The sequence below is a fragment of the Ceratotherium simum genome, chromosome 16, assembly GCF_057802395.1.
Source record: "Ceratotherium simum simum isolate JZ-2026a chromosome 16, ASM5780239v1, whole genome shotgun sequence".
Lineage (NCBI taxonomy): Eukaryota > Metazoa > Chordata > Mammalia > Perissodactyla > Rhinocerotidae > Ceratotherium > Ceratotherium simum.
In genome coordinates this window covers 62099164-62112794 of record NC_141915.1, presented here as the reverse complement: position 1 = coordinate 62112794, position 13631 = coordinate 62099164, and the positions used below count along the sequence as shown (strand labels likewise).

Below are 13631 nucleotides of genomic sequence, written 5' to 3'. Positions count from 1 at the left end.
CAGCAGGAGATGGGACCAAGTGAGGAGACAGGCTCTGTGGCGGACCTCCTGGGGTTTCCACCAGCACTGTGATGGCTCTGTAGGCGGAGGACTCACTGGTTTCCACAGGAATCAACCACCCACTTATTACCCACATCAGCAGTGTTAGTTCCTACCAGTTAGTGGAGGCTTCCATCCTAGGTTCCATCTCAACAGGGCCTCTCACGTAAGGAATCCGTCGATACCTGCTGGTTTAGTATCAGGAGAGCACAGGAATTCCTGTCCATTCTGCTGCCAGGAACGGGGGCAGAAAGTCTAGAAACCACTGCTCCAGGGACACGGGTCTAGTTTGGGTTATTTTATGCTGCCTCTTCCTTGGCTGCGCAGGACTGAGCCACAGTGACTGGCTGCATGTGGCATCGAGTGATGGGCCCCAGAGGAGAGCACTCAGACCTGGCGCTGGGACCCCAGAAGCAGGGCCACCACACGAACACCAGGTACACCTCCAAAGGTCACTTAGAGAACCAGGAGGTTCCCCGAGCCCGTGGCTGTGCACATGTACCCAATGGCACCTGCACAAACACCTACAATGAGATAAACCCTGAAGCAGACACCACAGCAAATCTGCATGTAGAGTCAAAAGGTTTTTTCTTAGACTTTGTATACAGAAACTGCCTTCCAAGACCAGGAGAGCTGGGAGCATCCATTTGTGAGTCATTTTTCTAGGAAAACAAACCATATGCTGGAAACAAGCCCCACCTGAAGCAAAGCACATCCACCAGGCCGTGGGCTGGTGAATGACACAGCTCAGTTAATGAGTCAACCCATGTGGCCTCCTGGACAGATGGCGAATTTCCTCTTCATGGTTTTATAAGTGGGTGGTAAGTATTTCTAAATTCTAAGCAATAATAATGTCAACATTCTATTTTATTAAAGCATAATCCTAATGATTGATGGGTGACGTGTAAAATGCTAGAAAAATAGGGAACCATGGTGGGGAAACGGGGATAAACTGAGAATAGAAACATGAACAAAAACCTAAAACCTACATAGCCCACAACTATCTTGGACAGTGTAGCTTTCCTATGCTCTCACAGATCTGATATGTTTAGAAGTTCTTCACTAAATGTCATTTACCAGTACAGTACTTCCTTCCTTGTTCCTTTAGGCATCATCTTTAAACATTTTCTCATTCCTAAACCTTCTATTTTTCCAGAATTAAAAAGCCTATGATAAATCTTCTCTATACCCGAGGCACCAGACACATTACACTAATTAAGACTGGTTTAAAAAGTGCTCCTGGATAGAATCTGAGTATCATGTAAAGAAATTTTTTAATTCTGCAATTTTTACTTAAGCTGGCAAAAGATACATGAGTATTGCCACATTATTATCTGTAATTATTTGGATGTCTGAAATATGTCATACTTTTAAGAGAAAACAGATTTACTTTTCTTAACACATAATGATTGTCTCAGAAACTTTAGAAATATGGACAAATGAAAATAAGAAATTAACACTCAGCTGTCAGATCTCCTCCATCATACCAACCAGAATTAATGAATATGTTGGTCGACATAAAACTGTGTATCAGGCCCAAACTCCTCCCTCCTGGTCTATGAGGCCCACTGACCTCCGACCTCGTCCACTGCCCAGCCTGCCCCCAAACGTAGACCCTGGGAAAGGTCGCCCCAAGCTAAGGAGGCAGTGCCGGCCCTGGGCGCTCACCTGGACAGGCAGAGGTCAGCATGGGTAAGGCCGGCTCTCCCTTGCTGTGCTGGTGGTAGCGACGCACAAACTCTTTCTGACTCTCCAGAATGCTGAAGTCTGCAGCAATTGTTGTAACAAAGACGTAGTGCACCCCTGCAGGAGAGAGGGGTGCGTTCAGCCTCACGTCACGTAGTACGGGCTCTCCTCTCAGAGTCTGGAGACTCTAGGAGACACACGTGAAGAGCAGATGTGCCAGGTACCCTCCTGAGCTAGTTCCATCACCCCGGTACTTCTCTACCACAGACTGCACCTAAGTACAGGACTGTGCACTTTACCTTTTTTTTTTTTAAACAATAGTATGTATCATTTTTCACAAAATATGTTGTTCGTTCTTCCTCTTTTTCTCTCTATATCTATATTTATATAACTTACAGTACTCCATACATAAATTAATAGAATATTTTAAGTTATCAGTAGCATTCGCTTCCAATTCACTGCCTAAATTAAATTTCAGCCTGTGACAGTCCTTGATATCTTTAAAAAAAAAAATAAAATGAGTAAATTATCTGAGCATGCCACTATGATAGTCTTAATTTTTATGTTGATTTTTAACTTTTTTTAAATAAATTTTTTTAATATCGGTAAATAAGCCTGAAAAGAAAGAATGTACTTTCAATAATCATAATAAAATAAATTAAGCAAATAACTTTAATATCTGCAGCCAGTCTAAATCTTAAAAGCCCATCCAGTTATTCTTGAAAAGAAATATTATAAATGTTATAAGTATAATCTTAAAGTATTACCTTAAGAAATCAGTTTCACTCTGGATATATTTTCTTTATTAATATTAATGTATAATTCCCAACTATTTATTTTTTAAAAATCTTCCCCTAAAACAGGGCCTTTCACTATGAGAAGATATAGCACCTAATAACTTTGGCTAAACTAGCCCAACCTTAGGCTTTTTAAGACTAAAAGCATGAAGGAATAATTTTATGAGTCCAGGCTTGTAGCTGTGGCTTAGTTTTGGCTGTAGCACGTCATGCGCTGAGAAACTGCCCGGTACCACGAGTGCCAAGGAGCAGCAAGGCTGGCAGGCTGGTACTGACCATGTTTACTCTAAGTGTCATCTTATGAGTAATCCCCAATGTACTGATGTCTTTAAAAAGCCATTGTGGAAAACTAAAAACTCTTATTTGGGAAATAGCTCAAGTTCTTCTCTTGTTGATGGCCATGCATGCAGATGCCCAGGCTATGAGAACTCCACTGGGGGTGAGGGGTAGTTCTTGTCTGACAACAGAGGATACAGAAGCTTTCCGGGCCGCCCGGTGGCGCTAGCGGTTAAGAGCGTGCGCTCTGCTGGGGCGGTCCAGAGTTCGCAGGTTCGGATCCTGGGCACTGACGCATAGCTTGTCAGGCCATGCTGTGGCGGCGTCCCATATAAAGTGGAGGAAGATGGGCACGGATTGACATCAGATGTTAGCTCACGGCTGATCATCCTCACAAAAAAAAAAAAAAAGAAGCTTTCTTATTGCTATTTGAGGCAGCATCATTTCAGTGTTCATTTGCTTTTGAGTCCTTTGATTGTGTTCTGAAATGACTACCTTTCATTCTTCACGCCAAAGACATAGCCCATTCCTTTCCTGCTCTGCTCTTCAGAGAGCTTCTGAGACAACCAGATGCCAATCATTTCACACATGATTCTCCATCAAATAAACACCCTCCAAGGCCCCCATGAGCCAGGGTGACATGACACTGCTCAGCAAGTACAGAGGCCTCCCAGGTGTCCCCCACCACCCTGTCAGCAGGTGGTCACTTGCCACTCCTGAAGGGGCCAGCCCGGCTGTAACAAAATACCTGTCTGCATGGCAAGGGGGTAAATGACACCCGTCTCCACGGGTCAGAGGCAGGGTCCTCTTACGTTCCAGGAGACTCTCATGGAAGTTCTTATTTACCCTGTGCCCCTCAAAATAGAATTCTAGAGATAAAGGGCGGTTATAAACTCTTTTTTTTTGTGAGGAAGATCAGCCCTGAGCATGTTAACACCCATGCTAATCCTCCTCTTTTTGCTGAGGAAGACCGGCTCTGAGCTAACATCTATTGCCAATCCTCCTCCTTTTTTTCCCCAAAGCCCCAGTAGATAGTTGTATGTCATAGTTGCACAGCCTTCTAGTTGCTGTATGTGGGACGTGGCCTCAGCATGACCGGAGAAGCGGTGCGTCGGTGCGCGCCCGGGGTCCGAACCCGGGCCACCGGTAGCGGAGCGCGCACACCTAACTGCTAAGCCGCGGTGCCGGCCCTATAAACTCAAGTTATAAATTCACAATAACATCAAAGGCACCTCACCAAGACTTTTGAGGAAGCCACAGAGTCTTCGGGATGCATCAGTCACACTGAGGCTGAATTTAGCAGCAAAATAAGGCAGAGACTGAGGACACACCGACACTGCCAACACCTTGTGCTCTGAGGTATCACATTTCTAGGAGAAACAGAGAAGGATGTCAGACCTAGTGACTACACAAGGAATGAAAGTAAGACAGTGAAAAGTCCAGAACCAAGAGAAGGTAACAAATGCTCTTCAAAAAGACTTAGACAGGGCCCGCCCGGTGGTGCAAGCGGTTAAGTGCGCACACTCCGCTGCGGCGGCCCGGGGTTCGCCGGTGCGGATCCCGGTGCGGATCCCGGGCACGCACCGACGCACCGCTTGTCAAGCCATGCTGTGGTGGCGTCCCATGTAAAGTGGAGGAAGATGGGCATGGATGTTAGCCCAGGGCCAGTCTTCCTCAGCTTAAAAAGAGGAGGATTGGCAGATGTTAGCTCAGGGCCGATCTTCCTCACAAAAAAAAAAAAAAGACTTAGACAAACACCAGCAAGCAGAATTAAGAAAAAAAATTAGGATTAAAAAGTGGGACATCCCACGAGAGTTTCTCAATTTTATTTTATTTTATTAAATTTATTTATTTTTATTATTATTATTTTTTTCCCCCCAAAGCCCCAGTAGATAGCCGTATGTCATAGCTGCACATCCTTCTAATTGCTGTATTCCGGACGCGGCCCCAGCATGGCTGGACAAGCGGTGCGTGGGTGCAGGCCCGGGATCCGAACCCGGGCCGCCAGCAGTGGAGCGCGTGCACCCAACCGCTAAGCCACGGGGCCAGCCTGAGAGTTTCTCAATTTTAAAAACACTATTATATCGATAAGTGAATAACTTTAAAGGAAAAACATAAATTACAATATTGGCCCATAAATAACCAAAATGATCCAAAAACAATAAAAAAATACACAAACATATTTCAATTAAAAAACACACACACACCCTGAAATGGCATCCAGAGATCTGTCCCCTCAGAGGTCTCAAGCCCAGGACAGTTAGTGCCAAATTTTAGCAAATTTTTAAGGAGCGGATAATTCTCACCTTCTATAAACTGTTCTAAAAAATACCATACAAACAAGCATGAAACCACAAGTCTATCGACAACCTGAAACCAAAACTAGACACTGGCAGCTCAAGAAATCACTATAAAAATAGGAACAAATTGAGTTCAGAAGCGTGGACTCATCACAGACACACGGGATGTAACCCAGGAAAGCAACATGAGCAAGGATGTCCTGTGCTAGAAAGTCACAGTCACAGTGTGTGTGACTGCTAACCTGGAGATTAGAGAAGACACAGGATTCTCCTGCAGTGGCCCTTCAGGTCAGATCAGGACAAGTGGAAACCTGAACAGCAGGATTCAGGATTCAGCAGCGACCTCCCACCGAGGTCTACCTGAGGACTGGTCTGGTCCAGTCACCGTGACCCCATGTGACACAGCCGGGGGTGGTGGTGCAGGCCTAGGCTCACGTGGGAAAGTGAGGCCACCTGTCCCCTCTGGATGGGATCCTGCCTTCAAATGACACCTGCGAAGCCCCAGCCGACAATGCCATCAGGGTGCCAACCCGGAGCAAGCCCTCACAAATTCCTATGATGCTCACACCAGCCGGACACAGTTTCTGCAATTTGTGGCTGACAGCATCCTAAGATAAAGCTGGAAGCAGGAATTGGGGTGTGAGTCCCAAATGCTGATGGAGTAGGTAGGGCAGAAGGTGGTCTGCCCCCAACTTCAGGAGCCAGACTCAGCACATCCTGTCCCTCTGCCTGATGCCCTGCCTGGGGTATTTCCAGGGCTCACTCCTCACTTCATTCTCACTCAAATGTCACCTCCTCTGAGGGAGCCAGTTTGTGACCAGGAGATCAGCCTGAGCCCAGGGCCAAGGGCGGCAGGGCTGAGAAACAGAAACTGCTTTTTCCCTGAGTGGCTGCCTCAATCAACCCAGAACCTCTTACTCGTAAGCTTTTAGTTTCATGAAACAACCATTTCCTTATTGCTTATGCCAGTTTAAGTTGAGTGCCCAACATCTGCAGCTGAAATGCTGACTGATATGGGTATCTACCAGACGTTTCTGCAAATACCTATTTCATAATAAAATTTTATAAGCGTTTCCACTGAAGTCTGAAACAAGACATCAGTACCATTTATCACCACTGTTACTTGAGACTGATTTAAAAGGTCCTAGACAATATAATCAAAAAAAGAAATAAGAGGTATACAGGTTGGAAGAGATAAAATTTGTTACTTGCAGTCACTAAACCTAGAAAACCTAAGATAATCTAGGAAATGATTAGAATATTAAGTTTACAAAATAACCATGTGCAAAACAGACATGAAAATCAATAGCTTTCCAACACACTGACAATAATCAACATTATAGAATGTGGTAGAATAAAATGTAGTGTGTATATATATATATATATTGTGTGTGTGCGAGGAGATCAGCCCTGTGCTAACATCTGCCAATCCTCCTCTTTTTTTGCTGAGGAAGGCTGGCCCTGGGCTAACACCGTGCCCATCTTCCTCCACTTTATATGGGACGCCGCCACAGCATGGCTTGCCAAGCAGTGTGTTGGTGCACGCCCGGAATCCAAACTGGCAAACCCTGGGCTGCCGCAGCAGAGCGCACGCACTTAACCGGCCACCGGGCTGGCCCCTAAAATATAGTATATTTAATAAAACAATAAAATCCCAATCACATCAAAAACAAATTACAGGTACAGAGAACTGAGGAATAACCCGACAAAAATTTATGGGGAAAATTACAGACCTTCAGGTCACACACAATAATGGAGAGAGACACCACATTCAGGGATAAAAAGACTCTATATGGTAAAACATAATTTCCCCCCAAATTAACCTATAAAGTCAATGCAATTCCAGTCAAAATCCCAGAATTAATATAGAATAATGTAAGATCAGCAAAGAAAATTTTGAAAAAGCAGAACAAGAGAAAGATGGGCTGGACCAGATATTAGGACCCAATATAGAACCATTTCAATCAAAATAGTGTGGTACCAGCATAGGAGAGACAAAACACTAAGAGAAGATAAAAGAATCAAGAAATAGACTCACATCTCTGGGAATCTGGTTTATGATGGAGGTGGCAGTTCAGACCAAGGAAGGGTGGAAGATGCTGGGGTAACTGGCTTTTTCAAATGGAGAAAAACAGATTCTAACCTCACACCACGCTAAAATAGAAACTGTAGAATGTTCAAAAACAAAACTTTAAAATCATTAAAATAAAACATAATAAACTGTATGTCCTACAGTAAGAAAGACTTTCTTTTAAAAATATAAATTAAAAACTAGTAAGGGAAAGACCGAATTCTACATAGTTTCATGAAATCAAACAACTCATGTGTGTCAGGCGACAGACACAAGCACTAGGAGACAAGTGAGAACCTGGGAGAAAATATCTGCAGGGCGTGTGACAAGATACTGGGCCTAGAGGCTGAAGACGCTGAGCAGGGCACCAGGAACCCAGGTCCTGGGTGGCCTCCCAGGGCCAACTTACCTCTGGACTTCTCTATGTGACAGAATAACCCTCCAAGTTGTTCAATGCCTATGGCCAGGGTTTTGTTACTAGCAGCTGAATGCAATTTTGAACTAATATAGACTATAAACAGGCAGCATAAAATATAAACTGTCAATAAACATGTCAAAGATCTTCAGCCTCACTAATAATCAAGAAAACGCAAATGAGATATTTTCTACCCATCAGACTGGAAAACCTTCAAGAATTTGATATCAAGTGTGGTCAGGATAGCTGGACACGGGTATTCTCATCTATCACTTGTGGGAGAATAAAGGGATACAGCTGCTTTTAAGAGCATTCTGGCATAAACCACTGACACTACAGAATTAGAAGTCAGTGGTCGTACCAGGGGAAAGTAAGCTCTGTCATAATTGAGCTGAGTTTGTTCAATCTAATAAAACAGCTAAAGACATTTCATTCCAGAAGGACGAGGGCGAGCAGGTGGGGATGGACATGCACAGTGACCGTGGCCGACAGGTGAGGGTCTCCTGATTCAGCTTCCATCCTGCTCCTTGCTCATGGACTGCCCAGGTACCTGCACACCAGGAAAGGCACACCCAGACACAATGCTGACAACAGAAAGACATATATTTCCATCTTAAACTGTGACCTAAAAATGCTGGATGATGTATCCAAGAACATGCCATGGGGGTGGGTGGCAAACACTGAGAAGACCGATGGGCTCTGTCCTCTGCGTCGCAGCAGAAACCGGAAACAGAAAACCAGTGTTTACAGAAACACAATAAGCCAGTGTTTCTCAGGAATTCTGCCTCGTCCTGGCACACCATGTAGTACCTAGATCTCAATGAGGGCTTCATGCAGCACCTGCACTGCTGTGGGGGTCAGAGCTCTGATGCCCTGTGCAGAACAGGGAACGGGATGCTGGCTGAGAAGCATCGTGAGAGCGAGGGCAAACCAAGATGTGCTTTTCAACCTCATCTGCCTTGTCTTTCCTTTCTTTCCCTTCAGGAAAGCCATTGCTGGAAGCCCGCAACACCAGGTAGTTCTGTGGAGGAGGTCTTCAGGGACAATCCGAAGGTGCCTAGCCTTGCCCCCGCCTCTGAGAATGCCCCAAAGGCAGAATTGTGTCAGCTCAGCCCCAGTACCATCCGGTGACCTTGGGCAGCTATGCTAGCTGACCTTGCATGGCAGAGGCTTCCCCAAGCTGGAGGAGCCTGGTCAGTGGTGCTGGCCACAGCCATGGCCCGAGTCAGTGAGGGAGCGTGACTCTGGACAGGGATTTGGTTCCAATGGGGAGAAGCTCTAGAGAGGGTTGATTCCGGCAGAGGACAGAGTGCCAGGACCAAGACATAAACCTGCTGTCCCAGCAGAGGCTGCTGTGCCTCTCAACAACCTCCACCTGCCTACCCCGGCCCAGGCGCCAGCAAGCACCCCAGCCACCGTACCTTATTAAGGTTCAGAACGCGGAAGAAGTCTTTGGCGTTCTGCTGGGAAACCTGGACTCCTTCCTCTGCAGTCACACAGCTGTCACACGCCAAGCAGTCACTCAGAAATATCCTGGCATCAGCCAACTTATGGAATTCTCCTTTCTACAAAAGAAAGATGATTTGGCCTGATTCTTGAAAAAAAAGTCTTTAACACACACTTCTTTAAGGAGAATAACAACATCAATGCTATATAGAAAACTGACATCAATCACCCTCGACGACCCCAGGGCCAGGCCTGGTGCTCCAGGTGCTGGAGGAACAGGGCACGGGTCTCAGTCCATGATATCAGGGCGTCACACAAATGACAATGCAGGGTGGGAGCAGGCCAGCACTGTCACGTGGTAGGAGGAGAACTCGATTCTTGTGTCCTGGGAGCTGGCTCAGCCCTTCTCCTCCTCCCTACATCCCCTCCTCTGTCGCCTTTGGGGGCTCCTTCTCTTAGCCTACTCTGCACTCCCCAGGTGAGCTCCCTCAGCCCCACAGCTCCCCATGGAAGCCTGTGGTCTTCTCCTCCCCCTGAGGCTCAAAACTGGCATAGCTCACTGCTGGCTCTGGCACTCCATGTGCAACAGGGTCCTCACACCACTCAACACTGAGCTGTGGACGCCCAAGCCTGTGCCTCAGTAAAAGCAACTCCGCTCACCTGGATACTCAGACCACAGCCACCCTGGTATGCGTCCTCTCCCGACTGGCACCCGTGCCTTGCTCGCCCGCTGCAGCCCCCTCCCCTCAGTGGCAGAGGTCTGCTAGAACACAAGCCACACCTCCTCTGCTCAGAGGTCCTCGACAGCCTGTGGCCCTTGGCCCTGTCACTGTCCCTGGCTCTCACTTCCAGCCACACTGGCCCTTGCTGCTCTGGGTCTCCTCTCGCAGGAAATGCCCAGGCTCACCCCTCGGCCCTCGCAGACACTGGAACAGCACCAGGCACCACCTGGCACTTATGTGTTGTCTCTCCTCGGTGAGAATGCCAGCTCTGAGGGTGGGAACCTTGTCTTGTTTCCTGGCACCTCCAAGAGGCCCCACATACAGAAGGTGCTCAATAAATATTTGGTGGATGAATGTATAAACATTCTAAAGCCTACTGGAGCCATTTCAACAAACTGATGAAAGCTCCTGACAGCTGTGCATTTCTTTCAAACATGATTTGGTAAGAGGTGGCTCTGGGTGGGCTCTCCCATCCACAGCACCTCTAAACAGGAGCACATGCTGTCACCTCCCTCATCGCCACATGCCCGAGTGTCACTGTGCAGCGCTCGCCCTGGGACCTCGTGCCATTGCAGATCCACATTCAGGATGTCTGAACGGGGCCCAAGAGTTCGCACTTCTAACAAGTTCCCAGGTGGGGCCAGAGCTGCTGCTCCATGGGTCTGGAGCACGCGGCCTGGCAAATAGCTGGTGCCTAGCATACTGCTGACCTGCACTGAGAAGCCTGACTCCACTGCCCCTGCAGAGTGCCCACAACCACTCTGCACTGCTGCACCCAGCAGGGCTTCCTCTTGGCCTGCTGCCAGGCCTGCTCTGCATCACCCAGTCCTTTCTTCTGCAGGCTCTCACGGGCCAGGTCTGGTGCCTTCTCACCCCTCACATTCCTTCCTCTTTCTCCTCCTGCCTCCTAAACACACTCGTTCTGCAGAAACCTGCCCACCGCCCCTTCTCTCCAATCAGCCCCACTTTCCAGAATGGTTGCCTGGCTGCCAGCACCCCCTACCCAGCACGTCTCCAATCCCTGCCTCCAGGGGAGCTCTCTCCCTCCCAAGCTCCAGACGGACATCCTGCAAAGTTCAGTGTCAACGGAGCTCAAACTGCACTCAGCTCCCCACACTGCACGCTCTTTCCTGCTTCTGCCACTCTGGCTGGCCCCCTCACTCTCTGTTTCCCAAGTGGTTTCCTTCCATTCTCCCCCTGCTCCAGCCAGCTTAAGCCAGCTGCCTCCGTTACCTGCCCTGAAGAACACATCTGATCTACCTCCTTGCGCAGACAGCCTCAGTGGCTCCCACCGCCTCTCCCCGTGCACCCTCAACGCTCACCAACCCTCAGGGCCCACTCCAGGAGCCTCTTCCCTGACCTGCTCATCCTAACAGGGTGTCCACCCACTGTGCTGGCAGGGCGTCCACCTAGGCAGTGTACACATGTTATCTCACCCTCACCACAGCCCTGGGAGAGAAGTAACCCAACTCCCTACGTCACTGATAAGAGACCTGGGGCTCCCAGGGTTAGGTGTCCGGCCAAGGTGCTGCAGCCAGAGGGCAGGCATGGGAGGCCCCAGTCACCCTGGGTGCTTGTCTTGTCCCCTGCTGCTTGCTTGCTAAGCCCTGCAGTTGCCAGAGCACAGAGCACTGCTGGTACACCGGGGAACCCGGCCAACGCCTGGCAGGCTAAGCATCACATTAGGACTAAAATAAAAAGAAAACTTGCAACTTGCCAATTTTCCATTTGTAAAATCAGTACCAGTACCTCCTAAAGGAAGAAGGAACCTTAACCTCCCTCAACCAGAGCCTTCTCTCTGTAAAACGGGGACAAGAGGAAGGCTGACTTGAAATGCTTGTTCTGAGCATGAAATGAGATCACATGTAGAAAAGTACTTCCTCCAGCGCCCAGTTCAAGGTATGTACCCAATAAACAAAAACCATCACTACTGGCTAAGGAGGACTTATAAACTCAAGAACTGAGTCAGAAAAAAAACCACTAGAGGGCCGGCCCCGTGGCTTAGCGGTTGAGTGCGTGCTCTCCGCTGCCGGCGGCCCGGGTTCGGATCCCGGGTGCGCACCGAGGCACCACTCCTCCGGCCATGCTGGGGCCGCATCCCACATACAGCAACTAGAAGGATGTGCAGCTATGACAGACAACTATGTACTGGGGCTTTGGGGGAAAAATAAATAAATAAAATCTTTAAAAAAAGAAAAAAAACCACTAGAAAAATAAACCTACAGAATCATGAGATTTGGATTATTTTATAAATTACCTACTTAAAACCCCATTTTACAGAACAGAACTTTTCATCAGAAACAAATTGTAGGTTTAAATATTACAGCACTATTCCTAACACATGACTAGTCTTACCTTGAAGGTTATGTGCCTTTGACCGACTGACCTGCATGTGTCTGGCCCCTGGCACGGGCACTGCTTTAGCCCTTCATCTCTCACTTCTTTCTTAGAGCAACGATGTGCACGGTGACACGAGCCCCCAAAGAGGAGAAAAACAGCGGCAGCCATTTACTCCAGGCTGATAGAGAACTGAAAAATCTACTTGCCTCTCTCTTCTCCTGGGCCAGCCTTGGTACATCGACTGATGCATTCTCTTGGCCATCAGTTTTCGTTTTTTTACTACATTCCTTGAAAAAAGCAAAGGAACATATAAAATAACTTTTAATCTGACTCAACCAAAAAAATTTACATACTGTCTAGTCAATTAACTGTGTCTAGGAATTTCTTCTACAGAAATATAAGCACCAGTATTTGTGGACACCCCCCCTTCCCGCCGCCCTCCCATATCTGTACTGTTTGCAAGTGAAAACTAGAAGCAATGTGTCCTTCCATCAACAGGTAAATTACTGCCCTACTACCTGGACACATGTATACTCAAAACACAGTGAACCAGAACTATATCCAATGCTCTGAAAAGCTATCTCCTGTACAATGTTAAGTAAAAGAGAAAGGGCCATGGAATACTTGATATGATCCAATTCTTGGAAAAACAAACAAAAGCCCGTATGCATGCACCGTGTGATTATGACAGCCTAGAAGCAAGGGTGCAGGGCTATCACAGTCACCCTGGTTACCCAAGTGGAGAGGAGGACCTGCGCGTTGCCTTCCCACGCTTCTGCATTGTTTTGTTACTATAATAAGCATGTAAGTTTTTAGAAAATACAAAAACTTCTGGAAAACATTTTTCACCGTTGTATCAACCGTTCACATGGAGAATGGCGTTTGCTGTGACTGCCCTGAGTAGTAACAGAGATTGGTTAGCTTTTCTTAGCTTCAAAGCTATTTTGAAAGGACAGACAAAAGCACTGAGAACTAAAAAGACCCAGCCCGTACTCGAACACAGTTAACCCAAGGGTAACTGGAAGGCGACCTGGCCGCAGGAGAGCCACGCACCTGGGAGCAGCGGCTGGTGTTCGCGCCGGGGCTCGTCTCGAGTTTACCACCGGCCTGCGGCCCTCCTCGACCCATCAAAAGCCCCACTGGCGCTGGTGGACACGACACCGGGTCTTAGAATCCCGAGGTCTCAGGTCAGCGAGGGGGCGCCGAGGCAGAGGACCTCGAGCTGCCGACCCGGCCCAGGATGGTGGTGCGGCCCCAGCGCCCGCCCACGCTCCCGCCCGCGCGCTCTGGGGACCAGCACTGTGCAGCCCCCAGCCCGGGCCCCTAACCCCAGTCCCCGGTCAACTGGCAGCCCCGATCCCGGCCGGAACGACGGCCCGGCGCCGGCTCGGACACGCGGGGCTCACCTTCCGCGTGCAGTGCTCACACTTCATCTGGAGCGCGGCGGGCGGCCAACGGTACCAGCACTGAGCGAAACACCGGCAGACGCAGACGCAGCCACAGTCACCGCCGCCAGCCGCCTGCCGCCCTTTGTTGTCG

The 13631-nt window shown here is 48.3% G+C and overlaps 1 protein-coding gene across 3 annotated transcripts in view; it reads right to left on the bottom strand.

Moving 5' to 3' along the window:
• NARF (nuclear prelamin A recognition factor) overlaps window positions 1–13631 on the bottom strand; it is a 25569-nt gene extending 11938 nt beyond the window's left edge. For all 3 annotated transcript variants that reach the window (XM_087441857.1, XM_087441859.1, XM_087441858.1), the window contains exons 1-4: window positions 13499–13631; window positions 12299–12379; window positions 4036–4168; window positions 1708–1842 (exon numbers count right to left, since the gene is read on the bottom strand). In XM_087441857.1, the coding sequence (XP_087297983.1) occupies window positions 1708–1842; window positions 4036–4168; window positions 12299–12379; window positions 13499–13525 (376 nt within the window). In that variant the 5' untranslated portion in view covers window positions 13526–13631. The remainder of the gene's footprint in view (window positions 1–1707; window positions 1843–4035; window positions 4169–12298; window positions 12380–13498) is intronic.